This window comes from Astyanax mexicanus, chromosome 6 (genome assembly GCF_023375975.1).
Source record: "Astyanax mexicanus isolate ESR-SI-001 chromosome 6, AstMex3_surface, whole genome shotgun sequence".
In the NCBI taxonomy this organism is placed as follows: Eukaryota; Metazoa; Chordata; class Actinopteri; order Characiformes; family Acestrorhamphidae; genus Astyanax; species Astyanax mexicanus.
Genome location: NC_064413.1, coordinates 5,236,389 through 5,255,359, shown reverse-complemented (window position 1 = coordinate 5,255,359; position 18,971 = coordinate 5,236,389). Strand labels below are relative to the sequence as shown.

At 37.9% G+C, this 18,971-nt stretch overlaps 1 protein-coding gene across 2 annotated transcripts in view; it reads right to left on the bottom strand.

The window, feature by feature from the left end:
- The window catches only part of si:ch73-22o12.1 (nectin-2), a 122,881-nt gene that overhangs the window by 46,552 nt on the left and 57,358 nt on the right, over positions 1-18,971 (bottom strand). Inside the window, exon 7 of one of the 2 annotated variants that reach the window (XM_007250853.4) lies at positions 12,167-17,220. The exons of the other annotated variant lie outside the window; for it this stretch is intronic. Coding sequence (XP_007250915.2) covers positions 16,661-17,220 — 560 coding nt within the window. The 3' untranslated portion in view covers positions 12,167-16,660. Of the gene's footprint in view, positions 1-12,166; positions 17,221-18,971 lie in introns of those variants that run through there. 2 annotated transcript variants of the gene reach the window in all.

Sequence of the window (18,971 nt, the reverse complement as noted above, 5' to 3'; positions counted from 1 at the left end):
GAAAGAAATACATGTGGCTATACAGGGAAAGAGAGTGAGAAAGGAAAGAAAGAGAAGTAAATGTGTGAGAGACAGGGAAAGGAAGAGAGAGAAATAGAGGTGAGCATGAGAGAAATGGATAGATATAAAAAGAGAGAGAGAGAAGAGGCACGTGTCTTCTCTGTCTTTCTCTCTTTCTGTCTTTCATTTTCTCTGTTCATCTTTCCCTCCTGTTTGCTGGTATGGCAGTCGGCCAATCGCGCATCACTGCTGGGTGATCCCCCACAAGTCACTCCGGCTGTCCGTCCTCTCCTCCATGACAGCCGCAAAGCGAATGAGTGAGAGAGAGAGAGAGAGAGAGAGAGAGAGAGAAAGGGGGGTTTGTGCTCCATGCTCACATCTATAAGATGACAGATAATGATAAAGTGATAAAGTTTCCATTTCACCAATCTGTACGGTACAGCAAACACACACTCTACATAACACACTCTCACACTGGGCTGAGGGTCAGCCAGGCCTGGCTGACCCTCAGCCCAGTGTGAGAGTGTGTTATGTAGAGTGTGTGTTTGCTGTACCGTACAGATTGGTGAAATAAGTAACCATCTTATTGGTTACTTTTCTTTCACAGCCTTTAAACTCTAAAACAGCATCCTGGAGAGTATTAGCCTTACAGCTAGCAGCTTTTAGCCACACAGTCAAACATCCAGTTTTCTTTCTCCATCACAGGAAAGAATAAAAATATATATATATATATCATTCTTTCAGTTTAGTGTTTCTTACACCTTAAACTGGACAGTTATCAAAATGTTACGGTAGTGTGTCATTTCCATGCTAACACAAACCTACAACAGCTGTATTTTAGCTCCGACCAGCATCGTCAAGCACAGACAAGCATGACCAAACACTATTTCCAATAGTGTAACTTCTACCTTCGCACGCACATAAACGTGAGTAAGTGATCCTGTTCTTAATCCATAGGGTTTAATATGATGTCAGCTTTACCGCTTCTGGACAAGGGTTATAAATTCCTATAAACACACTCCTAAACCTTGTGGAAAACCTTTCCAGAAATGTATATTGTCACTGTCCAATGAAAAACAAGCATCTCCAAAACAGCAACTTTACAGGAGAGAGACAAAATATTCTAAACTTTCAATGGAAGTCAATGTAAAAAGAGTTTATTTTCCAGGTCATTTTAAAGTATTTATTTTGGTCTGTTCATCAATACATTTTGGCACAGTGTAAGGGACAGTTTGTGTATTCATATTATGTAGTAAACTAAAAATTGGCAAAAATGTAGATACTTTTCATTGGACAGCGACGAAATACACTCCTAAAAAGACTTTCCACAAGGTTTAGAAGTGTGTTTATGGGAATTTATAACCCTTCGTCCAGAAGTATATCGTCGTATATCGTCGCTGTCCAATGAAAAATAAATATCTCCAAAACAGCAACTTTACAGGAGAGATAAAAAACCTTCTAAACTTTCAATGAAAGTCAATGTAAAAATGATTTTTTTTTTTTCAGGTGAAAAAAATATGGTCCGTTCATCACAGAATTTTGGCACAGTTTGTGTGTTCAGACAGTGATGTTGGACACATGAAGTTTGACGGTCTGTAGAAATAGAGATGAATGACCGCTCTGTCATTTAACATGGTCTATCACTTTGTAGTCTCTTATACTGTGTTATTATATCACTGACAGTTGGCTGTGGAATATTTAGTAGTGAGGAAATTTTACAACTGGACTTGTTGCACAGGCTATGTGGCCTATCACTTTACCACAGTGCTGGATTTTATTCCCTGAGCTCCTGAAATTGACCCATTCTTTCAGTAATGTTTGCATGTCTAAATGCTTGGTTTTATGCATCTGTGGTCATGGAAGTGATTGGAACACCTGAATTCAATAATATGGATGGCTGAGTGAATACATTTGCCGATATAGTGTAGAAAGAGTAGAGAATGTTCTCATCTGCATTTTTCAATCACCTTGACCATCATACTAATGACAAACTAAGAAATATTAGTTTCTGTTTGAGCACTATATAGAAAGATGGTCAATAATGATATGGCCGGTGTATATGTTTCTGGAAAGCAATACACTTCTGCATATGTGCTGCCATGGCTACCAGCCATTCCATCATCACTCATCACACTCATTCCCTTTCATCAGCTCCCATCCCATACCCAAAGCTTAATCAAACTAAACCTCCTTAAAAGGTCAAGGGAACCTGGTCGCCATGGTAACGACACCGGCTCAGACCGATCGATCATCAGTCCTGACCCGGGCAGTGTTCATCAGCGCTGAAACGCTCTAAATCTCCCACTGGGACGGATCAGCTCTTTATCTGTTATCTATAGATAATGCCTTCCCCCAAGGGTCACTGCAGGAGCCGAGGGGAAGACCAGGCAAGCCGAGCTCCTGCAGAGAGAGAGAGAGAGAGAGAGAGAGAGAGAGAGAGAAAGAGTGTGTGTGTGTGTGTCCACCATACTGTTAGGACTGCAGATGACAGGAGTGTCATGGCTGCAGGGCCCAATCGCATCAGTTCAGCTTCTCACTTTAGAACGTGTGGAAAGGAGGAAACAGGGCCTGTAGAACCTACACAACTTACAGCAGCACCAAACCATACACTATTACCTGCTAACACACTACTGGATGCTTCATCCAACATGTCGAGACTCAACTTAGTATATATTGTGTTAAACTTTACAGTATTTATACTCAGACTTGTCCTTAAATTGACTATATTTGTAGTAGGACGAGTCATGAGCTTAATAGTATTTGTACTCTACAGTTTTTGTACTAGAATTGGTCCTCAAAAGTCTTTATTCTAGGATTTTTACAAGTGAAGTATTTTTTGCAATATTAGATTATAAGGCGCACTATCAATGAGCATCTATTTTCTGATCTATTTTTTTATACACAAGGCGCACTGGATTATAAGGCGCATTATGCGACACTAGTAAGGAACAGGGGTGTCGCCATGTTTTCCTTCTAGCTCAGCAGGTCTCACCGCTGGGCAGTGGTGGGGGGAGGGGGTAACGAAGTTAAAGTTAAGTAAAGCTAAGCTAAGCTAAGTAAACAACGCTGTAATTCATAAAAAAACATTTTCTTTTAAAGACAAACGAGTGCTGGATGTTAATCTACACAATTTTAGACTACAGTCTGTTATACTTGCCTCTGGAAGGTGAAAGAGCTAGAACTTAGAGCAATTAGCGTCTAATGCTAATGCTAATGCTGCTCCAGCAGAGCTAGCTGAGGTTAGCAGCAGGCTACAAGCCAATAATACTCCCTTCCAAATGGCGAAAGAGCTAGCGCCTAGCACAGTTAGCGGGTAATGCTAATTCTGCTCCAGTCTCAAGTCTCAGTGCTGGAGAACTGAACTTAAACTCCTGTATAGCGCTGCACTTTAGCGTTAGAGTGGCTTTACTGCTTCTTACATCCTGACTGGTACAGTAGAATTCATACATAAGGTGCACCGGGTTATTTGGGATTGTTGATTTTTGGGAAAATTAAAGGATTTTAAGTTCACTTCATAGTTTTAAAAAATATGGTAATACTTAATAGTTGTACATCATTAAAGATTTGATAGTATTTGAAGATGGGTCTGTCCTGGACTCAACAGTGCTAGTACCCAGAGGTTCTAATTTTCTAGTATTGATTCTGTATTGTAATTTTTATTGTATTATAATCAATTCTTACATTCCCTAAAAAGCCAATATTACATCACTTCCTCTAACGGCGGCCCTGGAGGAATCGCAGAGAAAGACTGAAAACCCACCAGGGATACCAGTGTGTGTTTTTGGCAGACAAATGGCCTGAGGAAGACAAGCAAGGAAGCAAGCGTCAATATGTGTGTGTGTGTGTGTGTGTGTGTGTTTTCTAGTCTTTCAGAAATCACGACACTGCTATTGTGCTCATTCTGTTCATCACCCCAACACAACCACATATACACACAAACACACACTTCTGCACATATACAACTAGACAGAGAGAGAGACAGAAAGAAAGAGAGAGAGAGACAGAAAGAAAGAGAGAGAGAGAGACAGAGAGAGAGAGAGAGAGAAGGCATCTGGTCCTCACGCCAGGTTGCAATCCAAAGCAATTAGAGCGGGCAGATGGCTAAATGGCCGAGGAAAAAGGGGGAAAAAAGGAAAGAAATAAATAAGCCTCGAAGTGAAACTGACAGTGACATGTACAAGTGTGCCAACAGCGCCCAGATTCTGACCCCATCAACTCGCCAAACAGAGTGAGGGAAGGGGAACAAAGGACAGAATGTAGGGCACGGAGCTACTTCTGGAGGAAAAGTCTGTCGTTATATTAGCCTAGCCGCCACCATTCAAACAGGGTCACCTGCTAATGCATTCATACTGCTGAGGAAAAAACGCAACGAGCTGACTGCCTACGGGGCTGCACACTGAACAACACACACACACAGGATCTGTGTCAGAATATTTATCCCATAAATATTTATATGTAATAATAATACGTCCAGTATGAACACGAAGCATATGTTCGACATTTCTATTACTGCAAGCAGCTGAGTAAATAAGAGAAGCTTGCCTCTATGGCTGAAGGCACTAAATGTAAAACATCCACCCCAACAATCAACAGTCCATCAATCAATATGACCTGCTCTTACCAGTATGCAGCAAAAAAACAACAACACCAGAACATCTAAACCCAGAGAAATTTTGAGTACTTATAAGGCTTTTAGGTTAACACTTTTCCAATGACAAGAGACCAGTTATTTCCAAAGGTGTGAAAAGTATTTCCATTCATTACTATGTAGGTAGAAGTATAGAGTATTAAAATACTTCTGTAGAAGTTGAAGTATCAACTCAAGCTTTTTACTCTTTAAGTATAAATGTAAAAGAAATGTAAATGGAAAAAAATGCCATTAAGAACAAAAGTCCTATAGTGCACTACCTTTACATTTTAATACTGAAATTAGGTCCAAACCTTTGACTGGTACTTTAAGTACTTTTTAGTTTAACTATGTTTAACTATGCTTTAGTTTTGTCAGGCCAAATACTACTACTACAAAAAAAATCAAAAGCCCTCAGGGGACGTCTGTGAAAAATATTTCACACTTCTACTCAGTGTTTAAACTCTTGCATCTGGACTGCAATAGAAAAAACAGAAAGACCAGTGAGTTTTTAGGATTTCTCGATCACATGACATCACGTTCAGTAGCTCCTCCATTTCCACTCACTGTGGATCTTTGTGGAAACTTGCCCAAGTTGTGCCCAAGCAGTGGACAAATAGCTATTTTATTAAATGTGAGGAGACAAAAATCAGAGATGTGGGTCTGGATAGGACTAAAATTACTGGAGTTCAGCGAAAAACGTCTGAGAAAAACACGTACATGCCCCCCCCCCCCCCCCCATAAAAGAGAAAATTACCCCAGGTCCCCCTGAGAAACTAATCCCGTCCAGTTAAACTATTTTAAACTAATAAAAATTAGAATGCTAATCTCTTAACAAAAAATTTTAACACCCCATTTTTTATTGGCATTTGTAACAATATACACACAGACAGACAGACACACAGACAGACAGAAACACACCTCCCTTATTCCTTGCAAGCTTCAAGTTTACCTTTAGACCAGACTGCTTCTGTAGATCAAACAAAGCAACAACCTTTAACCAGTGGAGCTGGTATGTGTGTGTGTGTGTGTGTGTGTGTGTTCGTGTTGGGAGTGAAGCTGTTATCAGTCAAACACACAACACACCCCCAGTGCTCTCTACAGTGTGTATATGGGTATTTATAGTGCTAACGTAGAATCCTAGGTCCCAAAACAGGCCTGCATGTAAGAGTGGGCAGCAAATATATGACATCATCTATATATGGCGCCCAAAGATCACCAACTATAATATAAATCTTGATTTTTAGCCATCTGAGGAGTTTGTAGAGTTAGTGGCCAACTCTGAACAGAGTCGCAGAGCTTCAGAAGAAGGAAACATGAGGAGAACTGGAGGAGTCACCAACCAAACAGCTGGTAAATAAATCATACAACATGAGATCATAATCGGCGGATGTCCAATCGGCTGCTTGTTACTGTGCAGTTTATGCAGTTAGTGTTCGCTGATGGTTGCTGTTGTTTACTGGCTCTCTATAAAACAGGTCTTAATCTGATTTTTATGATCTATGCAGCTGTTTAGTGGTGTAGAAATACGAGCCATAACAACCACATGGCTCAAATTCACAGAAGTGGGGTGCGCAAACTTTTGCACTGAACACTGAGCAAACTTATTAAAGACATATTTAAGTAATAGAATGTACAAATATATGTAATAAAAATAGCATTTCTGCATGTACATTCATTTTATGTAAATAATAATCTTATTTCAAATAGACACACTTTGTAGTTCTATAATAATTACAGACTGTAGTCCTGAATCTGTTTTTCAGCATATTTTGTTTATTTATCCTCCTTTCACTCTGTTCTTCTATGTTCAGGACCCCACAGGTATAGATAGAGCCCCACAGAACACGTGCTACAGGTGCATCTCAAGAAATTAGAATATCATTAAAAAATTACTTTATTTCAGTGATTCAGTTCAAAATGTGAAACTCATATATTATATAGATGTATTACACACAGAGTGATCTATTTTAAGAGTTATTTATTTATTTATTATTGATGATTATGGCTTACAGCCTATGAAAACCCAAATATCAGAGGTTTCAGAAAATTAAAACATTATATAAGACCAATTGGTACTTTTGGCAGTGTGGGCAGTGTGCCAAATCCTGCTGGAAAATGAAATCCACATCTCCATAAAAGTTGTCAGCAGCAGAGGGAAGCATGAAGTGCTGTAAGATTATGTGGGAAAACAAAACTGCACTGATTTTGCAAGGAAGTAGGGAAGGAAGGAAGGCAGGAAGGAAGGAAAGAAGTAAGGAAGGAAGGAAAAATGAACAAACGAAAGAAAGAACAAAGCAAGGAAGGAAGGGAGGAAGGAAGAACGAAAGAAAGAAACAAAAAAAAGGAATGACGAAAGAATAATGAAAAGACAAAGAAAGAAAGAAAAAAGAAAGAAAGAAAGAAAAGGAGAAAAATATGTAAACTCTAAAAGAAAGAAAGAAAAAGGAGAAAGAAAAGAACAAAGCAAGAAAGGAAGGGAGGAAGGAAGAACGAAAGAAAGAAACAAAAAAAAGGAATGAAGAAAGAATAATGAAAAGACAAAGAAAGAATAATGAAAAGACAAAGAAAGAAAAAGAAAGAAAGAAAGAAAGAAAAGGGAGAAAAAAATATGTAAACTCTAAAAGAAAGAAAGGAAAAGGAGAAAGAAAAAATAGAAAGAAAAAATAATGTAAAGGCTGAAAGAAAGAAAGAAAGAAAGAAAGAATAATGGAAAGAAAAAGAAAGAACAAGGAGAAAGAAAGAAAGAAAGAACAGGGAAGAAAGGAAGAGAAGAAGGGAGGGTGAGAAAAAGAATGAAAGAAAGAAAGAATGCAAGAAAGAAAGAATAATGAAAAGACAAAGAAAGAAAAAAAGAAAGAAAGAATACTGTAAAGGCTGAAAGAAAGAAAGAAAGGTCCTGACTGTACATGGCCCGACACCATGGCCTAAATAGTCTAAAGAAATTTGACATTATAATCTCTGAGCCTGAAAACAACCTACAGAATATCTAATATAAAATATTCTTATTTAAAATATTATATTCTACATTCTCACGCTGGAGTTTATTGAGCTCTTTAGCTCCACTGATTCTTTATATTCTTTCAATAATGTTTATAATGGCAGACTGCATGGATAGAAGCTTGATTTTATACACCTGTGGCAATGGGACTGAATTAAACCTCTGAATTCAGTGATAACGAATAAAGTGGTGCGTCCAAATACTTTTGTCGTCAATACACTTATACTGTATTTAAACTCAATATGAGCTTGGTTTTTGCATCATTTATTTATTTATTTTTTTTGCTTTAAACATGTAAAAACTGTGTGAACGTAATTAAAACAAAATAATTATTGGTCATTATTTTTGTGATGAGACTTCCCAACTGAAGCATCACCTGTATGTATTTAGGTGTATGCATGTGTGTGAATGGGTTAGTCTCAAATGGCCCATTTAGAAGCATTAGAATTCTCAGACAGCTGTATCTGGGTTATCGATGACAGGTTCCCTTCACACACTCACACACACACACACACACACACACACACACACACACACACACACACACACACACACACACACACACACACACATACACACACTCACACACAGATACACACACACTTTAGCATTCCCAGCACATTTTTATAGGATGCCAACTCTAAAAAGCTGCAGGAAGGAGGAAAAAATAGCACTGCAGAGGAACCAGGCCACACGACGAGGCAGTTTTGTAAATTCCAACAGACTTTAATTACAAACAAAATCAAAATAATAATAATAATAATAATAAAAAAACAACAGTATGACAGAAATTACGACTTCAAAACAAACCATAAAAAAACAACCGCAAAAACACAGAAAATATTACAGGCAACAATAACCTGAAATAAAATGAGTAATAGCACTAATAAAGCACTTACGAGATGATTAAAAAAGTAATGAAAAATCATTTTAAAGACACATTCAACTCAAAAAACAAAAAAACAGGACAGGACACAAAACAAAACAAAACAAAAAAAAAATCCTTCATGCTTTCCGTGGTTGTGGGACACACAGATAATATTTCTATATACACGAAAATCAATCAATCAATAAAATGTGACATCGAATGTTGAGCTGTTTTCTTCATCATCACTTATTTAATTATATGTATATATTTATACTATATACAGAGAGACTGGTTTGGTTGAGTGACATTTAAGGCTTCGATTCAAAATCGCACACACAGCTTTACAACACAACAGAACTTCAAACAGCAAAGCGCTAATGTGGATTTTCCTATAGTGATCATATGCATTCGCTCTCTAGCCAGATCCAGAGCGTAGAAATCCGTCCCAGGATTTCGTGCCAACTGCCTGGCTGGCTTTACGCTATGGATCTGGAGTACCCACTTCTACTCTATGAAGAACCTTAGTGACCCTTATTATAATCAAAAATGAAATGAAAACTATCCCAATAAACAGATTTTACCAGTTGAGCTGAATGACGAGCTTAGTTCTTGACCAGAAATACATTGTAGCTAAAAAATCTTTTTGACATAATGTGAACCATTGTGAACCATTTACACTGTAAAATAATTCATGAAGCTGAATGGACCAATAGAAAATCTTTTTACAATGACTTCCATTAAATGTTTAAAGGTTTTTTTTTTAATACTTTTCCTGTGACGTTTCCATTTTTCAGAAACAAGGTTTTTGCGGTAGAGTGACAATACACTATTCTGGTCAAGAATTAAGCTGGTCAACCAGTTGCTACACCAGTATAGAGAATACAGTACCCGTCAAATGTTTGGACACGCCTCTTCTTATTCGATGTGTTTTCATCCTATTTATTTTTATTTGACATTTTTTTACATTGTAAAGTTAATATTGAAGACATTAAAGCTATACAGGAGCTATGTGCGGAATTATTCAGTAAATAAAAAAAATGGTTAAACAAACAAGAATATGTGTTTTATACTTTTGTACTATAGCCAGAATTAGCTTTGATGGCAGATTTTTTGATGGCAGAACTTTGTATTTTATCAGTGTCATCTAGAATAGGTTTCTCAGCATCTTGAAGTTCTTGAGTTCCTGGATGTTTACTACATAATTTTTAATTATTTTAATGTCTTTAATATTAATCTATGATGTAGAAAATAACTCAAATAAAAAAACCTTTGACTGGTACTGTATATATATATATATATATATATATCTATATATATATATATATATATATATATATATATATATATATATATATATATATATATATATATATATATATATATTCACCTGGATGACTAGCGTGGATTTTGTGGCTTAAATGAAAAGTTTTACCAAACAAGCTAAAGGTGCAGCATGCATGACTGCGAGATAAAATGACTGCTTATTTCCATAAAAAAAAATTATAAAATAAAAAAGTATTTCCCTTTAACAGCGCTTTAGCCAGTGCCTGTAGCCATTAGCCTGAAACTAGTCATGCTAAAGCTACGTAATGTTGTCGTTTTTTTTTCACAGTTTGCCACAGTATTAACTTCCTTGACTAAACAGATTTAAGCACTTAAGTAGTAGGTAACCTATTAAAAACAGCTATATATCTGAATACAGATGCTAATATGTGGTGTAAAGTGGTAGTGGTTATTTGAGATTTTTAAGTTTATTTTTTTTGGTTGGAAACATGATTTTTTTTTTTTAGCTGAATCACTCCATAAATAAATAGCCTGGTAGCTACCTAATGGGCATACATTAGAATAAGGGTTATCTGCATAATGCTAAGTGGTGGCTGTTTGATCGAATTTATGGGAAAAGCATGCATTTTTAACTAAGTCATTTCATTAACAGAAGCATAATTGCTAGAGGGCAGCAATTAGCATGATGCTTTTTGCATAATGTTAAGTGGTGGCTGTTTGTTTTTACAATTACGGTAAATCAACCTGATTTTTTCATTTATTTTGTATTTCTTGCTTGAAATATTCCTACTAAGTGTAGCTTAGTACCTTTTAGCCACACATTAGCATCATATTAACCGCATAGTGGCAAAAATAGGACTGATTTCATGTATTGTTAGCAATATCGTTAGCATTTCTGAGGGAAGTATGTTTACGTACTCCTTGTTTGAAATGCTTTGAAACGTAACGCGGAGACAGAAAACTCAGAACGCAGAGGTTACAGCACTGTCTTAATATTCTCACAGTGTCCTGTCCTTCACTGAAGGTCAGTGTGTTCTCGGCTAATGAGCGGTGGAAGCAGTGCTTTAGCCCCAGAGCGCTAATTCCCGTCTGGCTGAGCTTCCAGCCAGGAATCAAAGTGGGTTACACTGAAAGCGACAGGTTCCCTATTTAAAAAAAAAAATCACACCAAATTTACACACTTTCCACCTATTTTTACCTCATCTGTTCTGGGTCGGTTTTTAGCTAACGAAGCTAAACAGCTAATCCACGCTAATCCACAGCCACTTGTTAGCATCATTCAAAAAACTTCTAAGTTGTCTCATATTAGCTTTAAACTTACAAGCAGCTGAGAAAGTACAGCAAATTAGCTAAAACAGTAGCACCACTTCGCTTTTAAACCTTTGTTTTGGAATTGTTAGCAACCTTAGCATTTTTTGATTGAACAATTCCTATAAATGATAGCCTAAAACAGGCCTGCTAATGCAATGTGTTGTTCTTGTCTGTTGTTGTTTTTTTATTATTCACTGTTTAATTAAAAAATGAAAAGCATTTTTGTCTGAACTATTCATTGAGTAGCAGTCTGGTTAGCAGTGATTAGCATGTTGCTAATAGCTATGTAAAAAAATGTATTTATCAATACATAAACATAATAGCCAACTAGTATACAGATAAAAGTATTAGGGCACGTAATAGTCATAGATTTCTCTTAAATTAATGCCAATTTAAAAAAAAAAAAAAAAAAAAAAAAACACCAAATTAACACAGTTTTCCCCTATTTTTACCCTGATCTGTTCTGGTTTGGTTTGTTCTTTTTTTAGTTTTTGTCTAGCTAATCTACAGCCACTTGTTAGCATCTTTCAAACAGCTTGTAAGTTGTCTCATTTTAGCTTCAAACTGTGTGTAGCAGAAAACTAGCTAAAAACAGCAGCACCTAACACTTTCAAGCCTATAATTGCTATCAACATTAGCTGTTTTTGATTGAAAAATTAAACAATTTCTATAAATGATAGCCTACAGCAAATCATGCTAATGCAATGTGGTGTTTTGTTTGTTTTGTTCTTTTATTATTCAATGTTTTAATTGGAAGATTATCAGCCTTTTTGTCTGAACTATTCCTTTATTAGTAGTGTAGCTAGCAGAGACACAGCAGTGATTAGCATGTTGCTAATAGCTATGTGAAAAAATGCTAAGTGGTGGCTCTCAGTTTATTTATTTTTACATCAAAATGAACCATTGCAAGTTGTATATAGATAAAAGTATTATGGCACCTAATTATTTATAAATTTCTCTTGCATTAAGGCCATTTAAAACAATAGTTTTAACTGTTTTTGTTGGAGTAACTGTCTCTACTGTCCATGGGAGATTTTTAGAGAATTGGGGTGAGAATCTGTTTGCATTCAGTGACGGGAAGAAAAAAAAAAAGATAGTGAGGTCAAGATGAATTTGTGGGAAGCAGGAGGAGGCTACAGTATATTAAAAACTACATTACCCAGCATGCCCAGGTTGTGAAGAGCAGAGGGATGTTCTTACGGATTCGGAAGGGCAGCCACTTTGACAAACAATGATTTACTGTCTGTGCTAGCCAGTTTAAATCACGCTGTGTGTGTGTGTGTAAATGTATGTGTGTGTGTGTGTGTGTGTGTGTCTAAATGTGCGTGTGTGTGATACCCTGAAAGGATGGAAGAATAACTCATTGCCCTACAGCCAGACACCATTTAGCATGCTGACTCACGCACGCGCACTCTTTTCTCTCTCTCTCTCTCTCTCTCTCTCTCTCTCTCTCTCTCTCTCTCTCTCTCTCTCTCTCTATCTCTCTCTCTCTATCTCTCTCTCTCTCTCTCTCACACACACACACACACACACACACACACACACACACACACACACACACACACACACACACACACACACACACACACACACACACACACACACACACACACACACACACACTCAGGTGGATGAGGCCTCTCTGGGAGACTGTGTTGGCCTACTTGTGTACTGCAAGACAACACTGTTGTTGCTATAGCTTGTGCAAAGGATCATGGGTATTGTAGTCAATGCCACTCGTGTTTTCCAAACCAACCACTCCTCTTGTTGTGTGTGTAGCAGATGTAGCGCGACACAGATCTGCTGGGCAAATACATTCCAAGATCAGCCCGTCCGACGTCTTATTTACAATATATAGCAGTATAGACATTTAATCACAGGGTTTTTTTTTTTCATGTAAGAAAAATAAAGTGTGTACATATAGTGCATACAGACACCTCACACCAAAAATATATATATATATATATTTATAGATATGTATATACACACACGTACAGCCTCCCTCTCTCGCTCTGTGTTCCTCTCTCTTGCTCTGTGAACGGCTCGGCCGGGCTCCCACCCTCCACTCGGTGATAAATGAAGCGAACAGAATGAAAAGCTAAAGTGTGAAGTAATGGATATATTTAACTGTGCGGCCATGACAACCGTCTGGGATGTGCGTTTATAAATACAGAGTGGACTCATTAAGATTAAAAGCGATAAAGCGTTAGTTCAAAGCAATAATCATAATCATAATCATCATTATGATCATCATCATATGGCTGTGCTTGATGTGTACAGATTTAAAAGTCAATTCTAGCATTTTCAAACCTGATCTCCAGCTAAAGCATATGGCTGATTACCACAGGCCATCATCTTGGCAAGCTGCTCATTGACTTCCACTGTAAGTGTATAATTATCAAGTCGATAAGATTCCTGTTTAAACATAAGAATTATTACTATAAAAATTTAAATTATTATCCATGGTAATGAACTGTTTACTAGAGATATAAACATATAAGGCAAATACAGAGTGCATACAGACAGGAAATGCATTATCTTTGAGTGAACGTATAAACTAAAGTATCAACTCAATATACTTATAGTATTCCAGTACAATTAAAATGCAAGCACACTGAAATGCCAAAATTCTGCAATTTTTCAGACTATAAGGGTGTCACCATGATTCCCTTCTAATTCAGCAGGTTCACCACTGGGGGCACATAAGTAAACAAAACTGGAGTGGCTTTACTGCTCCTTCATACATAAGGGGCACCAGATTATTAGGCGCACAATAGTTTTTTGGGAAAACTAAAAAAAAAAACATGATAAGTGTACAATTAACAATTGTCTTCAATTAATAGTATATTTACCTATTGACTTCCACTGTAAGTATACCACAATACCAAGTTTTTTTTTCTGAAACTGTCCACTGACTTCCATTATAAATGTGTTTTAAACCACTGACTATGGTATTTTACTTTAACGTTTTTTTCTATTTATTTGATTTTTATTTATTTATAAGCCATTATATTGTCATTATATTGATTACATTATTAACTAATTTTTGCTGATCTTAATATCACATTATATCATGTTTTTTTTTTTAGTGAGAAGAGGACATTAATGTGAATGACCAAAATATTCCTTTTAAAAACTGGTTTCATTTATTTATTTAAATTTTTTTCTTTATATGAAAAATGTTACATGTCAATTTGAGTGTCTGCATATTCCTAAAAAATTAAGAAAAATTAAAAACACTGTAAATGTAATTTAAAGTTATTATTATTATATCGAAAAATGGTCTTAAAATGACAGTAATATCTTTCACACAATTATTTATGAGATAATCTATCATCCGAAAAAAATTGTTATCATTAATGTGTATTATACCTTATGCTCAAATGGCCCATATAAGTAAAAAAAAAAATAATTACGAAGTTTGCAAAAACATACTCGCAGCAGAACATAAAGGTCAAGGTTAAAACAGAGGCTAAAAACTTCTTTAAAAACAAATAGTCCAAATGTAAGACCAGTCAGTACCTAGACACTGACGTTTATTCTTTAGCCTTTATTCTAAAGGGGCTCGTCCTTAACTGAACCTCAGCTGCAACCACAGAGAAGAAACAATGACTCGTAAATGAGGTTTACGAGCCCTAAGCTAGCGGATTTGAACATCCAATTTGCATAAATGACCCCTACAGCACAAGCAAAGCACACAGCAATTTCCTGTGTGTTGCCTTATAATTGATAAATGATAAATTCATGAGGAGCCCCGGGCGGAGCAGCGGCTGCGAGCCCGACAGCACTCGCACACTCACACACACACTCACACACTCAAAAACAACATAGTGTCAATCAGTTCAATCAGTTCATTCATTCAGGGGTCAATTAGCCTATCCAGAAATAACCCAAAAATACCACACGGCTCGCTGGTGGTGATTCACGGCAAAAGCACTAATAAACAGAATGATTCAAAGCGAATCACTGGAGAAGTGAACCGCTTGGGACTAATTAAGAGTGGACAGGGCTAGAGCTGTGAGATTTAACGCAGCGATAAGGGGGTTAATGGCGGGAAACGAGGTCATCTAGGCAGGGCCAGTGGAGCATAAATCATTTACAGATGGAGGAGGCAGATTCCAAAATGATTCACTGAATCGCTGATTCACTGTAGGCCTTAGAGGGCTGACAGTACAATCACCATATAAGAGACAGAGATTGCTACAATGATTTTGTCTGCAACAATGCAATTCATGATTAAACTCATCACGACTCGTCACTCTTCTGTGGAGCGTTACACCTGCGAACGGTCTCTTAAGGTCACTTTAGGTCACTTAAGGTCGCTTAACAATTGAGATTTTACTGATGTAAAAAACATCAGGATGTTCATGTTTGTTTATTTGATCTGTCGTAGTTTAGAATTAGAAGTTCAGAATCAGTAACGTGTATCAGTATTATGTCATAGAAGGCATTACCACCCTCTGTGGACAGAGCAGTAGTAATTTGGTAATGATCGTGACTGGTTAAAAGTGACTCTGGCCATAAATTCCACATCCACATTTAATTGTAGGAGGCTGTGTACCATTCTATAGCATTCATAGGAAACACAAAAAGTCATGGGACATGATACTATATCAATATATTTTTGAATTATTTTGAATTATTCAGTGTAAGCATGAATATGAAGTATGCTATGCATGATAAAACCCCTTATATCATATCATATTATACACTTGTCAATGCATTTAAAGCACAGCCTTGAAAGTCACTGTAATTCACTAATTCACTAAAGTGGCACAATAATAAAAAAGTGGCCTTTCGTTCACTTAATGCAATGCTATTTTAGTGCCTGAAATCAAGACTACAATATGTGTAATCAACTGGTTAGCGAACAGTGAACATCGAACAACGGGAACAAGAGAGAGCAAGACAGAGCGAGGAAAACCAGGAGAGCGACGAAAGAGTGAAGTTTACCCATTAACAGTCCTTTCTACAAGAGAGTTACTGTATGATAAAAATCAATAAGAGTATCTTTTTTTTTTTTTTTAAGAAATGGACTGAACCCTGATTACACAGCACAGTGTGGACGCAAACAAACTTTCACTTTCAAGTGTGTGGGTGTGTATGTTTTACATGTAACGCAGATAATGCAGTGTGCATCCTCCGAAATCGTCTCCATTACAACCATCGCTGTAAATAGGAAGTACTGTATAAGACACAGGATGCGCCTCTTATTTTTCCACTTCATTCCTTCATTATCTTCGTTCTCTAATCCAATCTCTCCATCCTGTGATAATTTTCCATCCAGTCCAATAATAAATCCATCGGTCTGTCTAGTCGTCCATCCTTGAAGCCTCTATTTCTGTCACTCTTTTTGTTCTTTTTTCGTTAATTAAGAGATTTCTTACGAATAAAAATGATGAATAAAAGAAAAAAAAGCAAACAAAACCAAACAAGAATCCTTTGGAAGTAGGTTCACTTCCTTCTCTCCACCTCCACCTCCTTCCCTTTCCGTCTCTTCTAATCCTCATTTCTCTTTCTCCTTCTCTCACTCGCTCGCTCTCTCGCGACATCGCTACACTCTTCCCGCTCACACGTAGACAGCAGTCCGCGAGATGACCGATCCGTCACGTTGCGACTCCATGTCGTCATCCAGGTAACTCCCGCCCATGTCCTGCTCGTGTGGGCGGAGCTGCAGGATGGTGCCGCCTGCTGTGAAGTGGTCGTACCTTTCGTCCTCCTCCTCCAGCTCGTCGAACTTCCTGCGCTCCGCCTCATCCATCTCCCTGCTCAGCAAGATGTCCTGGGCGGTGGGAGTGGTCTCCAGCAGGGCCACGCCCCCCGGGTGCATGTTGTGGTTGGCCGCCTTCTCCGAAAGCACCGGCTCCCCCCGGTAGATGGGCGTGTTGTTGTTGCCGTTGTTCCCGTTGGTGCCGTTCTTGCCGCTTCCGCCGCCGGACCCAAAGAGGCGGGCCACCGAGTCGTACGGCTCCGCCTTGGCCTTGCCGTTGCCGCGGTAACCCTGCTGCTGCCGGCGGTTGCGGGACACAAGGACGAAGATGAGGGCGCCGAACAACAGGAGGGCGAGGAGGACACCGATGATGGCACCCGCCACCACGCCAGCACTGGACTGGGCAAGAGCACCGGCTTCTACGAGGAGGGGAGTGGGTGAAGGTAAGGGTGGGGGGGGGGTTGGCAGAAGGGATAAAGTAGGGAAGAGGAAGAAGAGAAGAAAAGACAGAAGAAGTGAAGGAGGATGAGAGAGAATTCGAAATCTTTCACTTCATTTTCTCATCTGCAGAGCAGGGGTGCAAAAATCACTATATATATATATATATTGTTTGGGATTCTTTCCTTCTAGATTTTGTATAACAGCAATAGAAGGTTGGACAAGATGGGCAAAATATATACACACACACACACACACACATATCCAAATCACAACTTATTTCCTAATTTGGGTAAATAATATGTAAAGTATATGTATGATATTGAAATAAACAGTGTAAAATCGCTGATTATTAATAATAGATCAATGAAACTGTACTGGTTAGATATGAGCAAGTTTTGGTGATTGATAAGATGTGTATTATGTCTATAGCTTACTGTAGTACTCCGTTATAAAGCTCAGAACCCCAACAACATGTAGCTGTTTATATATGTTAAATATGTTGAAAATATATTAAAAATATGTTACAAATATCATATGTTAAGATACACTTCAGATTTCTGAATCAGCTGAGCCTTTAGACCTCAAATATTGCAAAGTTCAGAAACCAATATGTTGTGGAATAACCCTGGTTTTAATCACAGTTTTCATGCATCTTGGCATCATGTTCTCCTCCACCAGTCTTACACACTGCTTTTGGATAACTTTATGCTGCTTTACTCCTGGTGCAAAAATTCAAGCAGTTCAGTTTGGTGGTTTGATGGCTTGTGATCATCCATCTTCCTCTTGATTATATTCCAGAGGTTTTCAATTTGGTAAAATCAAAGAAACTTATTATTTTTAAGTGCTCTCTTAATTTTTTTTTTCAGAGATGTATAACTGCATATTGATACTGAATTATTGCCCAGCCCTATAATAATACTTAATCAACTACTGTTTAATGTTTGGAATCAATCTGAAATTAATTTACATAATTAATTTGGGGAGGAAATAAACCCATAACTTAATCTGAGAAAGAATTTCAAACTTTTGAACTTTTTTTTTTGTGTGTGTTTTAGAATCAAATTAAAATCAAATTGACTCATTGAATCATTGCAGTAACAACTGCTTTGGAATTGAATCTTTTGGAGGTCAGAGAAGTGCACCCCTGCTGCAGAGCCATGTGACTGAGTGAGTTTGTGCGAGTCTGTGTGTGTGTGTGTGTGTGTGTGTGTGTGCGACATTTCTCCTCAGCAGCTCCTCGGGGTAGCTCTCTGTAAGGCCAGTTTGTTGCATTCACACTTTAAAAACCATCAAATCAAGAAGCCACAGCAACACACCAGGGGAAAGAGGGAGGGGAGGTGGACGAACGGGATGGATGAACGAATGGACAGTGGGACGGAGGAACGGACGGATGAATGGATGGAGGGGAGGACATGCTGATGGATGGACAGAGGGCAGAGGAAAAGAGGCTGTGATTGACAACACGAGACAGCAGACAGACGAGTCAGCCTCCGAGCTACAAATATAGAACAGCTCTCTCTCACTGTGTACACACACACACACACACACACACACACACACACACACACACAAATAAATGTGACGAGTGTGTGACGTGATCATTGGCCAGTGTGTCCAGCACATTTCCATGCTTACAAAGATCAAAGAGGTCATCCTGAGCTGTGTGTAACGGTGTGTAACAGGACAGAGCCACATGACAACTAGGACCAATCCAAAAACACCGATTTTA